Source organism: Myodes glareolus, chromosome 20, assembly GCF_982192425.1.
Source record: "Myodes glareolus chromosome 20, mMyoGla1.1, whole genome shotgun sequence".
NCBI classification, from domain to species: Eukaryota; Metazoa; Chordata; class Mammalia; order Rodentia; family Cricetidae; genus Myodes; species Myodes glareolus.
This window is the reverse complement of record NC_142045.1, coordinates 22540710-22555579: the sequence shown is the minus strand read 5'-3', so window position 1 is coordinate 22555579 and position 14870 is coordinate 22540710. Positions and strand designations below refer to the sequence as shown.

Below are 14870 nucleotides of genomic sequence, written 5' to 3'. Positions count from 1 at the left end.
CAAGTATTTTAAATGATGATAAATATATGGTTAAATCTGTTTCAACATGCTGGGGATGTGATTCAATGCTACTCTAAAATACATTTGATATAAAAATAAAAATTTAAGGTTAGGGACTGGAGAGATGGCTTAGTGGTTAAGAGCACTGACTGCTCTTCAAGAGTCCCTGAGTTCAATTCCCAGCAACCACATGGTGGCTCACAGCCATCTATAATGTAGACCCAGTGCCCCCTTCTGGCAAGCGGACACACATGGAAGGAATGATGTACACATAATAAATAAATAAATCTTTAAAAAAAATTTAAGGTTATAAAGATTATTCCAGATTAGCAGAAGCTGACCTATAGACTTTCCTGTAAGCTGTTCTTCACAGTGGTTTGTTAAGCTTCTACTGCGAACAATTTTTCCTTCTTTGTCTTTCACAAGTATAAATCTCACCTGCTAAGTTAAAAGCCAGTACAGCCAAGCTGGAGGACTCTGGATAAAACATTCCTCCCCCACCTCTCAGCTCTCCAGGCAGATCCTACACTGTAGTCATAACATGTATAATCAATAGCCAGCCATCAAATGCTGAGAGATCTGCGGAATATGGCATCTCGATGTTTAATCAAAAAGAGTTTTCATAGCAGAAAAGCAGGTGGGCTCCTGGCAGCAACCCCATTCCCCCCTAAGAAGATAGAAGACAGATGGCCACAGAACAATGTCCATCCGTAGTTCACTTCAAGTGAAAGCTAACCACGAGGGAGAACTGCCTTTCATCACAACTGCTGAAGACATCCAGGCAGTGAGCAAAGAAAAACTGGAATCAACTGCCTGGTTGCTCAGGGCAGGGTAGGCTAGTAGTCCTGAAACAAAGAGAAACATGTCCCTGGCAATGCTGACACATGCATGGGCAGCCTGTTTATATGGGGTTTCATGGTCTGAGTTGATAAGGATGATTGACCAGGTCTCTTCCTCAAAGAACAGGTTCCACCGAGATACTAACTCAGATTCCTGGATTCAGAGTCCAGAGCACTAACCATTACACCATGGGAGCTGGTTCAGGCTAGTATTCCTAAAAATTCCTAACCACAAGCTCTTCCAAAGCCTGGCAGGCCCCACGCTAACAGCAGAAGCCCTGAAGCCCTGGCCCTCAACAACCATGGAGGACCCTGGGGAGTGGTTGTCTAGGTAGCCAATCAAGTAAGTTCTCCGCCATTTTTAAATCAATAACTCAGGTAAAAATTTATCCTTCTCGAGAACTCTGGTGCAGTTTGATGGCTGGGAGGTTTTGCCAGTCTAAAAGGGACAACCTCACAAAACGGACTTCAGCATAACTTCTTACCATGTTAAAATAAAAGGTGTTTTGGGATGCAAGGCTCAGGATGTGAGGATCTAGCAATGTTTTAGGGTGCAAAAAGGTGTTTTAAGGTGTACACATGCAAGTGACTTATGGTGTGTACATGCACGTTATTAAGGTCGGAGGATAAAAATGTTTCAGAGCACAGGAATGTTTAAGGTGTACACATGCAAGCGATCAGATCTCTCTCTCACTGCTGCTCACAGTCTTAACATTAACCAATAAACTTCTGATGAGCTATTAATCATAGCCTGGCAGAGTGCTACCACTACTATACTGCAAGATCAAGATCTTAAATTCTCTTTGGTTGTTTCCTAAAGATACTTTGGCCTCGAATTCCTTATTCTCCAGTCTCTACTTAGCAAATGCTGGGATTGCAGGTGTGTACCACCATGCTCAGCTCACATTGGCTTTGCTATCGAGGCAGTTGACTCTCTCACCTAACAAGGAGTTGGCTCACTCAGGGTTCAGTGGTGTCCTGAAGATCCTTTCTTTCTCTACTCTGTGGAGCCATCTTCGTTCTCTGTCGTAAGAGTAATCCTCTCATCTAACAACAGGAGAGGTTAGCTATCTTTATTCCCAAGAATGGTGTCCACGCCTCTTGTGGCACTAGCCCAAACTCACTAGCAGCTAGAAAGATGGTGGGAGAAAAAGTGGCTTAGAAAGAAAACATTCCAAAACTTCCTTTATTATAAAGTTGATGACATTGAAAAACAAATATTAAATCTGGCTGTGCCAAATAACTAATTTAACAGTCAATACTTGAACTTTCTCTTGAGACATTAGCAATATGGCGCTGGCAATGAGACTCGGCCATGGTATGCTAGCGAATCCAGGGTGCATGAGGCCCTGCGTTCAATCCACAGCACTAGTGGGGCAGGGCAGGAGAAGAAACAGGCAAAACACTAGTTCTACATGGATACAGCCTTCTCCCAGGTAACGATACAGTGTGTCATTTTTTTCCTGAAAGTATATTACATTGATCATAATTCTTTCAAATTGATTTTGGTGTTAACAATGTTTTGAATCTTTAAGGACCACTAGACTAGAATTTTGGTCACCTGAAGAAATTTCCATTTTGACTCAATGAAAAGTGGTCATATAGTCATGCACTCGTCAGAGGTCACCTCTGGACCTCAAGGATGCTTCATCTTTTTCTCCTGAAGTGCAAGCGGCTCACAAGTTCTCTGAGTTTCAGAACTAAAGAGAAGTTGCCCAGGTGGTCCTTCCAGTCTCCATAAGCCCTCCGAAACCTGTCAGTGGTCAAGTGGAAATCTGGTCTGCTTGTTTTTAAACAATTGTCGTTTTTCCATATTTCTCTCCAGGAATCCTTGAATTTTCCCAAATAGCTTTCTTTTTCAGACTCTTCCTTCCATATTCCTTCTCCTTTCTTTACGGCTGTCAGTTCAGCCTTAAGTAAGTTTCTGTGGATTTTCCAGTGGGTTTTTGAGTCATAATTTAGCCCTTTAACAAGAACAGTTTTGCCCAAGCCTCTTCTCAAAATTTCCTCATTCAGATTCATGTTAAAGTATCCACCCTGAATAAAAAGAAAGAAACCAATGATCTAATAAATCGTTACTATACTCGTGTTATCTTACTTACCTTAAAATTCAGCATTTTTATCATTTTAGAGAAAAGCAAAAAATATGTATAACACAAAGCTCTTCAGGTCAAGTTTGGGGGCACACACTTGCAACCCTAGCATTTACGAGGCTGAGGCAGGAGGATTACTTATTTACTCAGGGCCAGACTGGACTCCAAAATGAGACCCGGTCTCAAACAAAACAGTCACAGCAATAAAACAGGGACCTGGAGATACCCAGCATCCGAACAAAAAGCGAGGCATGGCAGTCAGGTTCATAATCCCAGTGCTGGGGAGGCAGAGACAGGGGAATCTCTGGAGCTCACTGGCCATCCAGCCTAGTTGAGTAAGGGATCTCTGGGTTCAGAAAGAGAAGATAAGTACATGGTAACTGAGGAAGACACCTGACATGAACCTTTGACCTCCACATATGCACACACACACGTGTCAACACATGTATAAATATATGACCCTCACACATAAAATAAGTAACAAAACAGATCAACGAAACAACAAAGGGGAAGAAGAGCCCCAAACAGTTATTGCTAAATTGAAGGATTTTATGTTTTGGCATAATACACATGCAAGCCTTGCTCAAAGTCAACTGATTCTCATTGATCTTTAATCCAAAGAAGCACTGGAATGGTAAGCTATAGAATGTGCCACTTAATTTCTTGACTGTATAAAGGAGAAATAGAGCACAAGATTTGTACAATGAGAGCCCACAACAAAACAAAGAGAACTATTAACTAATAGGTAAATAAGTGACAATGAACTCAACAGCATTAAATTGCCCCTTTAGAACTCTTATTTGACTGATATAAACATCCACAAAATTTTACAATGAAAATTTATATAGTGCCAATTAGTGGTGGCACACACCTCTATTCTCAGCCTTGGAAGACAGAGGCAGGTGGATCTCTGTTAATTCAAGGATGCCCTGGTCTACAGAGCAAGTCCCAGGACAGCCAGGGCTATTACGTAGAAACCCTGTCTTGAAAACAAGACAAAACAAAAGGAAGAAGAAATTTATATATGAAATACCTTGGTCTTTATACCACATAACCGTGATTAGCAGTTTGAAAAGTTCATTATATATTCAAAATGCCAATTAAATAAGTATTTACTTATGTTAAGAATAACACATGGTCAGGTATTTCTTCACAGTGCTTACCTTGTTCACTAGAAGGTAGCAAAAGAGTGCTGAATTCTCCTTTCCAAGAAGCTGGAACCACAGCAGCTGGGAAGGTTTTAGCTCTTTCTGTAACCAGACCTGACCGGTTTCAGTGAGTTCTACTCCAGCCAGCTTAACCAGCAAAACCCCACGTGGCTCTTCTTAGAAAGTAATATAGAAAGCAATTTAGCTTCAAGGCAGACCACAAAGCAGAGCCCAAAGTCATTCGCCTCCAAACCCCAACACACATTATTTATAAATACTCAAACTCTAAATTTAAGACCACTATTGTATTAAATTTTCTTTTAAAATAATACAAGTATGAACCAGGCGTTTATATTTTATGCCAGACAGGCCTTTAATCCCAACACTCAGGAAACAGGGTCAGGTGAATCTCTATAAGTTCAAGGCCAGCTTGGTCTACATAAGGAGTTCAGGACCAGCCAGGATTGTCTATCTTAAAACCAAGAATAAAAGAAAAAAAATTGTCTTGAGGTTATATTGTGGTGAAAAGGCACCATAACAACAGTAACTCTTATAAAGAAAACATTTAATTGGGACTGGCTTAGAGTTTCAGAGGTTTATTCCATTACTGTCATATCGGGAAACATGGAGGCATGCAGGCAGACATAGTGCTGGAGAGGTAGCTGAGAGTTCTATATTTGGATGGGTAGGCAGCAGGAAGAGAACTGAGACACACTGAGCCCTCAAAGCCCACTTCCTAGTGACACATTTCCTTTTACTAAGACACACCTACCTCAAAAAGGCCACACCTCCTAATATATCACTCCCTTCACCTGGGGTGGGGGGAACATTTTTACAAATAAACATTAACCTGGTTTTGCCTTCTGAGTGCTGAGATTAAGGACATGTGCTACCGGGCCCAGCTTTTAATTTGTTTTTTTGATTTTACGGGTCACATTGAAGAGATGACTTAAGTCTTAGAAAATACTTCGAACTTCCGAATACTGTTGGGACTATTAAAAACAGTTGCATCATGATGTCGTTGCAAGTCTATGAGGGCCAGCGGTAGAATGCTGTGGTTTGAATGTGAAATGTCAGGAGGCTGGAGAGATGACTCGGAGGTCAAGAACACTGGCTGCTCTTCCAGAGGTCCTGGGTTCAATTCCCAGCACCCACTTGGCAGTCCACATCTGTCTATGACTCCAGTTCCAGGCGATCCAATACCCTCACAGAGACATATATACAGGCAAAACATCAAAACACATAAAATAAAAATAGACCATTTTTAAAAAATGAATGTGAAATGCCTCCCACGGGCTCATGTGTTTGAAGACTTGGTGAGGTGGAGACTTAGTGGGGGAGTGTGTAACTAGGGGTGGGCCTTGAGGCTCGTTTGTTTGTTCCAGGGTCTCTTCTCTCTATATAGTCCTGGCTGTCCTGGAACTCAATAGGTAGACCAGGCCGGCCTCAAACTCACAGAGATCCACCTGCTTCTATAGCTGAGTACTGGATTAAAGGCAAACACCACCAAGACCAGCTGGGTCTCGAGGTTTTAAAGGTGAGTTTCACTTTCCAATTCTCTTTGCTTTTTCATAGCGGATGTAATGTGACCGGCTGGTGTCATGCCTCAGCTGCCATGCCTTCCCATCATGATGGACTGTATCCTATTGGAACTGCAAGCCACAATAAACCTTTCGCCTTTAAATTTCTTTGGTCAGGTATTTTTGTCTCAGAACATGTAAAGCGCCCAAAGAACGCAAGAAAAAGAACTTGCCATGGGTCTGACAATTTGAGTTCTAGTTTTAGAACCACTGTGAGAGGAGAGAACCAGCAGGCAGTGGTGGTGCATGCCTTTAACCCCAGCATTTGGGATTAACACATTTTAATCCCAGAGGCAGGCAGATCTCAGTGAGTTTTAGGACAGCCTGGTCTACAAGGTGAGTTCTGGGATAGCCAGGACTGTAACACAAAGAATTCTTGTCTCAAAAAACATAAGTAAATAAGTAAATAAATAAATAAATAAATAAAATTTAAAAATTAGATTACTGTAAGCCATTGGTATACCAATAAATTCTGAGGTCTGTTCTAATGTCCGAATGCTGCAGCTCGTGCCAGGCTGACGTGAAACTATCCAGCACAGCATGATGACCATGCTGCAGCATAAGAGTCGTGATAAAGAGCTGTGTTATGGCACAGTAGCCACGATAGCCACGTCATCACGCAACGGGATGACAGGAGGGTGCGAGAGCTGTGTCGCTGCACAGTAGTCAGAACGTCTGTGTTATAAAAGTCACGCAAATGTCTCCTGACATAATAGCCCGACCACTTCAAGGAAATGCATGGCAACAGACAACGTCCTAAGACAGGAGGAGTGCCTTGGAATGTACACATTTGTCAAAAATAAAGAAAAAGATTTGGATGATTTCCTTGCAACACCACAGTTCTGTGACTATTGCAGGCCTATTTCCGTGGCCACTACATGTAATAAGACTGGAGTGAAAGAACAACCAGCAAATCACTATTGAAAATGTGAACTATTCTAAATTTTTCATTGCACAATTTTTTTTGTTTTTTGGTTTTTTTTTCAAGACAGGGTTTCTCTGTGTAGCCTTGGCTGTCCTGCAACTCACTCTGTAGACCAGGCTGGCCTTGAACTCACAGAGATCTGCCTGCCTCAGTCTCCTACGTGCTGGGATTAAAGGTGTGTGCTACCATGTCTGGCCATTTCATATCTTTTTAAGGTCATGCACGCATGTGCTTATACCTTCTCATCTATACACACCACAGATCACGTGGGGTATCACAGACGTCATCAGGAAGGAGTCTTGGGAGTTTGTTATTTGATATCTTTTTTGATATTGATAGGCACCATGGCCCAGAACTAGAAAAAACGTGTAGTTCTCCATACCATTATGTCCCACAACACAGGCAGGCTCAACTATGACTGTGGTGACTGAATCACAAGGGTCCCCATAGCTTCATATATTTGAATGCTTGGTCCCCAGTTAGAGGAACTGTTTAGGTGGGGCTTTGCCAGAGTGGGTGTGGCTTGTTGGAGGAGGTGTGTCACTAGAGATGGGCTTTCAGGTTTCAAAAGCCCATGACAGGTCCAGCCTTGCTCTCTCTCTGCCTACAACTTAAGAATCAAAGGTGAGCTCTTGCACCACGCCTGCCTGCTGTCACATGACACAGCATGGTGCTAATGGACCAAGGCTCTGAAACTGTAAGCCAGACCGAGGCTGAATGCTTCCTTTTATAAATTGCCTTGGTTGTGGTGTCCCCTCACAGCAATAGACTAGTTAACTAATACAATGACCAATAGTTATTTGGACCAAACTTTTTGGGTAAAGAATGGCCTCGACTTTTAGGACCTAGATAGTAGTCCTATGGACAAAGTAGAAAGGTCTAGTTGTATTTTATAGAGCAGATAGTAAAACTGGCAAAAAGAACATGAGTGACAGTCTTTTCTTGCTGTTTTTACAGTGTTGAGAATGAAACCCGGAGCTCCAAATTCACTAAGCAAGCACTCTTCCGCTGTACGCCTCCAGCACCAGGGCAGTGATTTAATAACTGTAATGGTCCGTCCTGTTCCTTTAAGAGACAAGCCCTGCCCACTCTCCGCCCCTTTTGGCCTAGGCTAGGGGATCTGCCTGTGCTCTCTGGAGTCCTCTCTCTCTCTCTCTCTCTCTCTCTCTCTCTCTCTCTCTCTCTCTCTCTCTCTCTCTCTCTCTCTTCCTTTCTCCTCCTTCCCTTTTACTGAATAAACTATATCCAAACTCACTCAACATGGCGTGCCTGTCCATCTCTGTCTCTCACGCCACCTCCCACCCGCCTGGGACCCACAGAGACCTCGGGTTGTGGGACCTGGCTGCGCTTTGTGACTCACTGCGGCCCTCAGGGAACTTCAGCATTTTATCTAAACCATTACAATAACTACCTTTAAGTGAAAAACGTTATGTCCGAGTGTGTGATTACATCATTGAAAATAGTGCTTACATCGTGACTTTCTACTTCCCAAACCATCTTTAGGAAGTTCTTAAAAAAAAAAAAATATTTCTGAAAATAAAAAATTATCCACTTCCCAAGAGCAATTTATATCAGCCACACACAAAGTGTTCACACTCTCACTTCTTCTGCCATGGCCACCATCTGTTGGAAGACACTCAGCAGGTTTCTTTCATTTATACAGGAACAGGCATTCATGGAGTTCTGGACGGAATAGCAAAACAAATGGAAACAAAACAAAACCAAACCCCCAAAACCCATAACTACTTTCTAGCTATGTCCTATCGGCTCCATTGGATCGGGAGAGAGCTTATAAAACAAAACACACAAAAACTAAAACCAAAGCCAACCAAACAATAACAACAACAAAAAACCAAGTCAATTCTTTCCATCCAAATTCTATTGACGAGTCAGTATTTTTCTATAGAATGTAAGCATCAAGTTTTGAGGGAAATGTTCATGTCTATGAAGTGCTAATTCTTTAGTAGAGAAGATAAAAACATAAATATATCATATGCATAGGAAGTTACAAGAAAAATGGGCAACTTATAGCCTTGGAAGGCAGACAGCCAATTTCAAAAAGCAGGGTAGAAAAACAAGGCATTCTACAACTGCAGTTCATTTAACCCTCTTCACAGGGGGGTTAAGAAAGTTTCACTAAAGAAAAATAAAAACAACTGAGCCAGATCCCAAAGAATGAATTTAAGTTGTCTGAGCAAAGAACCAGACCCGGGGTTATGCGGTTATATCTATGGAAGAAAGGTGTGTGTGTCTGGGCCCTTTGATACCAAGTGGGGACGACTGATAATAAGTATAGATATGCTGGGTGATGGCGGTGCACGCCTTTAAGCCCAGCACTTGGGAGGCAGAGGCAGGCCGATCTCTGTGTGTTTGAGGCCAGCCTAGTCTACAGAGTGAGTTCCAGAACAGCCAAACAGCCAAAGCTACAAAGAGAAACCTGATCTTAAAAAACCAGAGAGAGAGAGAGAGAGAAATGGTGTGGTTCTAGTCTTCTTTGGCTCCTCTCAACGTTTCTTCCCTGTGACTCAACTACAGGAGCTTCATACAAACTGTCAAAAGATGCAAGCTCATTCCTACCTGCGCTGTTCCTGGCTAGCCCATGCAAAAGTTCAAGTCTGATTACATAATGACTCCTCAATGAGATCTTCTGTCTGACTACTGTATATGTGTAGATTTCCTTAACCCCATCAGACCTGAATAGTTATCTATCCCAGGACTCTGTTCCTTGTCTTCCTCAATATTAGAATAAATTTTTACAGGCCTATTGTCTTCCACCAAGACTGTAAGCTGTAAACGTTAGAAGGACCATGTTTGTTTCATTCAGCATTGTACGGTTATCTTAGGTCCTAGGCCACCACAGGCTGTCATCATTTGCGGGATGAGCAACCAAAAGTCTAAGTAAAAGACTGGGCAGTCAGCTAAAACCAAAGAGATAAGGAAGACCAGAGCTCTAGAGCCAAACTAAACAATTTCTTTCAAGTAAGGCCATGGTTCAGACTTCCATAGATTATGAAAGAAATCAGAAATTAGCATATTTCTACTCCTTTATAAAGTACATCTAGTTATTAAATACCACAATAATGGTTTCAATAGTCAGTTTTACAATTCTTGTATCTTACTTACTTTTCCACGAAGATATAAAAGGTAAAGTAATAGGAACATGTTCAATTTCTAGACCACGTTCGGTTATCCGGTGTAATCGGCCACGGAGCTTCACTTTCTTTCTTATAAACTCGACTGGAATATCTGAAGAGGCTGTAAATTTTGATGTCTGTTGATTTACAAAGAAAAACATATAATTTTCACTTAAAATGAAAAAAAATGTGAAGATATCTAAGCATTTATCAAGAACACAGAGCCATTGAAAAGTTTTAACTTTAATGCATCAATATTTAATAAGTTTTAGCATTGACACTTTAATATTTAATCAAAAGTGTTTCTAAAGTCTGGAGAGATGGCTCAGCAGTTAAGGACACTTGATGCTCTTGCTCTGGATGTAGGTTTAGTTTCTAGTACCCAGAGAGCTGACACCCTCACCCTCTTCTTGCATCCAGTACACATAAACTAAATACATGCACACACACACACACACACACACACACACACATATATATATATATATATATATATATATATAAACAGTAAATAGCTTAAAATGTTTATGGAGAGTTAAAGCTTACTACTTATCCATGTCTATTTCAAGATAGCATATATGAGGTGTGAAATGGGAGTCCTGAGCAAAGCTGTGTCGAATTAAATTAGACTCCTAACTGGTGAGACTTTTTATTATTTTTTAAAATCATTTAGGTGACAACATAAATTTTTAAAAAGAAAAAAAGAGGGTAGACCAACATTGGAGATTTCCTTTTACCCCATCACCTACTTGGTGGCCAGGGTAAGTAACTGTATCATTCACGCAGCATCATGGCTGGCTCAGAACCTTGCACACCACACTGTACATCTTTTTTTTGAGAGGAAAAAATATTTGATGCTATGGCATATTATCTCTGCAAGGGAGAAGAGCTTTATCTATATGCTGGGATAATTAAAATTTCTAGTGTGTGTGTGTGTGTGTGCTACATTGTGTACGTGGATGTTAGAGGAGAACTTTGTGGAGCTATGTTCTCTCCTTCCACCTTCACTCAGGTTCTGGGGATCAAACTCAGGTCTCCAAGGCTTGTGCGAAAGTGTTTAACTGCTGAGCCACCTGAAAGCCCCAGAACTTACTTTTAACTTGGATTCAGAAGGATCACTCTGGATTTTTTGTTTGTGTGGGCATACGTAAAGAACTTATGTAAGTTTGTTTTCAGATTCATCAGCGTGAAAGCCATAAACGGTAACCAGCATTACTGAGATTCTGTCATGCTATGTTACCTAAGAAACTATTCCAGATTAAACTGGCAAGTTGTAACCTTTCAAATTAAATCGATGATTCTATCACTTGACCATTTAAGTTCGATAACTAAAAATCAGCCACATCAGAATTTCTACTTCTATCTCAAAATAATAGTTTATTTGCAAAACACATGAGAAATACTTTTGCCTAAAAGACAAGATGTTATCAGTACCAACAATTCCCTACCCAGACAAGGAAATTAGACAAATCCTAGTTTGTTTGGGTTTTGGTTTTGTTTTGAGACAAGGTCTCCTTCTGTAGCGCAGCCAGGCTGACTTGGAACTCACAGGCAGTCCAGGCTGCTATGAGCTTGTAGCAATCCTGCCTCAGCTTCCCTAGCTGCCAGGAATACAGGTGTCAGTCACCATACCCAACTAAATTCCATCTTGTTGACAGAAAACTGAGATCTGTGTACTGAAAGGTTATGGTCTGTGGAACAGCTGAAACAGATCATGGGATCCTAATCACGTGATTAGAGGCAACAGCGATTTAGGACCGGCTGCATAAATGCATAAAGAAAATGAATATGGGGAGGGTATTGGGAGGAGGGGAGGAAGTGGAAATTCTTATAAATAAAGAAAAAAAAAGACAAAGAAAATGTATATGTTATTAACCTGCTTGCTTTTTCTTTACTCCAACTCATTCCTTATATGTAGGCACAGTCATTTTAGCATTTAGGTTAATGGTTCAACAGAAGTCAGAAAAATAACTCTGAACTAATTAGAATGCTATCCAATTGTTATTGTCTCTTATAAGCCATCTATAATATATTCAAAAAGTCAATCAAAGACACAAGACAAGCCACAGAATCTGAAGTGCAAGTTTAGTGACTATACTATTTTAACAAACTAAATCCTTTATGGAACTATTTTTCTAACTCTAAAAATATGATTATGCAAGTAGTCTGTAGAATTAAGTAACTGTACAATTGTGTGACTCTAAAATATAGTCACTGCTCTAAACATTAACCAAGATCTTAAAATATGCTTACTGTTCTAAAACAGAACTTAAAGCCTTGCAGTATGGATACAAGCTGCCTGGAATGGGAATAAATCCACTGCCTGTTGCCCCTGCCAGTTTTGACTCACCAGTCGGACACTCCTCATTAGTAACACGACCCCAGCTATGGCCATTCCCGTGCTGATGTTCTACAGAAAGAGATTTCATGATTGACTTTCGTCAGTTATCATTTATGACAGCGAATGCACTAACTTAGAAAAGGGGAAGGAGACGGCCCTCATGATCACGACCAGTTCAAATAATGCAGCTGCCTCCGATGCTAGCTCAGAACGCTCTGCTGTGTCCCCACCCGCATTGTCCTGTCTTTTTACCCCTTAAGTGTTCCTCCCCCATTCTTCCTTAGAGATCTGGCAGGCACAGGGATTTGCGTGTGAGTGATTTGACCTGGTCTATGAACTCCTTGAATGCACCCCTGACCTAACATTTCTATCTTTTACATCCATGGTGAATTATGCATTTGGTAGAAAACCATGGCAAGCATACTGGATAAACATGTATGTAAATGATTGAATAGTAACATTAATATAGTTAATAATGGTATATGTATTTCTTTGGCACTTGTTACTACTAAATGACAGGTAGATTAAGGATGGGATGAAGCCACAAAGGAAAGTCAGCAGGCACAACCTTGGACCGCAGGCTGCCTAGCTGCCACGCATTTGCAAAGCTCAACTTCCTCAGCTTCTCAGCAGAACTTTTGAAAAATTCTTTCTTCCAATCCATTCCCCTCCCGGCTTCTAGCTGCCTTCTTCCCTAATGGTCTGTCAGCCTTTGGTTCTGTCGCCTTTGACTCCCATCAACACATGGGCAGCTCCCTCTTTGCCCACATCACCACCAGGGCCTTATTAGCAGTCCTGTCCCTAGTGTTAGTCTGGTCATCAAAGCTTTACTTCTTTGATTGCATTTCGGTGACTTCTCATTTCACTTAAAAACAAAACAAAACAGGACTGGGGATATAGTTCAGTGGTAAGCACTAGAATGCTTAAGTTAGTTCGAATCCCAGCCCTGGTGGGGGGAGGGGGGAAGGGGACGGAGAAAGGAGGCTGTGTGAAGTCCTACGGGGCTTCCCTGCTCTCTAGGTCTCCAGGCCGCCGAACGAAACTGGGAGTCACCTGAACCCCTGTGGTGTCCCCAGCCCCGCGCCAGCCCGGCAGTAAGGAAGCAGGCCTGGCCGCCGGGACGGCAAAGGAGGAGAAGTCGCCTCCCTGGCCATGCCGGTCCCTGCCGGTCCTCCTCGAGGCCTGCCGCGAGCACCCGGTCAGGCTAGCCCACCCCGCCGGGTCGCGCGCGGCACCTGGACAAGGCGCAGGTGGCTGTCCGCCCACTGCGACACACGTGTCACCACGTTGGCTTCCCGTTGGTCCGGGTCGGACGCCTGCGACCCGGAGCTCGCCAGCGGCCGCGCCATGTTCCCGCGTCCGGCGAGCCGCGCTGGTTCCTCCCGCGGGCGGCAGGGGGCGCTGCGCCGCGCCGCGCCGCGCGTCCCACGGTCCCCTCCCCTCCGGGGAGCCTGCACCCGCTGTGTACATGAAGTGTGTGCTATGGGGGTACCAAGCCAGCCAGGACAACGGAACACTGACTCAAAACAAACAACACAAATAGGGTAAAGTATTAAGAATTAGGAACTCTGGGTAAATATACACGATTCGCTTATTCTTGCTGTTTTGTCTGTAAGCTTTTATTTTTATTTTTTGCTTTTCAAGACAGGGTTTCTCTATGTAGTCCTGGCTGTGCTGGAACTACCTCTGTCGACCAGGCTGGACTCGAACTCAGAGATCCATCTGCCGTATCTAATGGTTCCGAAGAGCAAACCCAGAATCTTCTACATGTGGGGTAGAAGACCACAGGGCTATACTCCTTCTTTTGAAACACCACTTTTATATAGTTGAAACTGGCCACTGTGGACAATAATCGTCCTTCCTCAGCTTCTTCTATGCAGAGGCTACTGGTGTGTTTGACTGTGCCTGGCTCTCTAAATATTTTTAATGCCGAAAATATAAAGGAAAGAGAGATGGACATATACCTATTTATTGTGTTAATACATTTAACTTTGACCCAAAGAAAGATCTGGTCTTTCGCGTTTTATTGTGTTAATAAATTTAACTTTGACCCAAAGAAAGATCTGGTCTTTCCCGTTGCACCTGGTAATTTCTGACATCCCACTTACGGTGGAGGCTGAGTCTCTGGGCATTGGCTTGACTTTCAGAGGGACTAGATCTGCTAGTGTGCAGTGAGAACTCTGCACAGATGTGGGGCCACTTTCCTGGTTGCACTGCTCCTTGCTTTCTCACACATGATCGCTGAGAGGAGTCAGTGTCCTGACTTCATGGTTGAAGATTTTGCTTTTAAGCAAAGCATCTGAGAGTGCCCTGGACACTCCCAAACGGGACAGTTAAGTTAGAAGTAGTGGAAATCTTGGTACGGTTATTCACCTCTACATGGGTTCAGTATATTATCACCTCTACTTAAATGTTTAAAATGGTGCAGTAGAATTTTCCTAATGAGTGAAGCTATTACTCCTATATTGTTGCTAACGGACAACAGGAAAATAGTTCTAGAGATAAGAAGTATCTAATTATGCTTTCTTATCACAGGACCAAATTCATTATGATTAAAGTCTTCTGAAGTTCTAAAGACTGCTTGGAAAGTTAAGAAACAAAGCTGGCGAATCTTATCTCAAAAAATACTGTACTAGCCACTCCCGTCAGCTTCACTTTCCAGTCAGTGGAATCCTGGTGGCCTATCCCCACCTCAGGCTTTGCCCTGCCTCTCCTTCCTGTGTCAGGGATGTGTTCCAGGATGCCATGTGCTAGCTAGGCAAGCTTCTACCACACATTCCCGTTTTCTTACTTTTAATTTACTTAAATAA

At 42.4% G+C, this 14870-nt stretch overlaps 1 protein-coding gene across 3 annotated transcripts; it reads right to left on the bottom strand.

Moving 5' to 3' along the window:
• Nucleotides 1–2007: 2007 nt before the first annotated feature.
• On the bottom strand, nucleotides 2008–13451 carry Miso1 (mitochondrial inner membrane subdomain organizer 1). 3 transcript variants are annotated; one of them, XM_048424719.3, is made up of 5 exons: nucleotides 13296–13451; nucleotides 12070–12129; nucleotides 9709–9856; nucleotides 4096–4256; nucleotides 2008–2876 (listed from the first exon to the last, which is right to left on the bottom strand). In XM_048424719.3, the coding sequence occupies exons 1-5, from the start codon at nucleotides 13407–13409 to the stop codon at nucleotides 2487–2489; spliced, it is 873 nt and encodes a 290-aa protein (XP_048280676.3). In that variant the 5' UTR covers nucleotides 13410–13451; the 3' UTR covers nucleotides 2008–2486. The 3 variants fall into 3 exon arrangements, with proteins under 3 accessions (XP_048280676.3, XP_048280677.3, XP_085538592.1); XM_048424720.3 differs by having other exon boundaries at nucleotides 4096–4253; XM_085682466.2 differs by lacking the exon at nucleotides 13296–13451 and adding an exon at nucleotides 13114–13229.
• Nucleotides 13452–14870: the final 1419 nt, after the last annotated feature.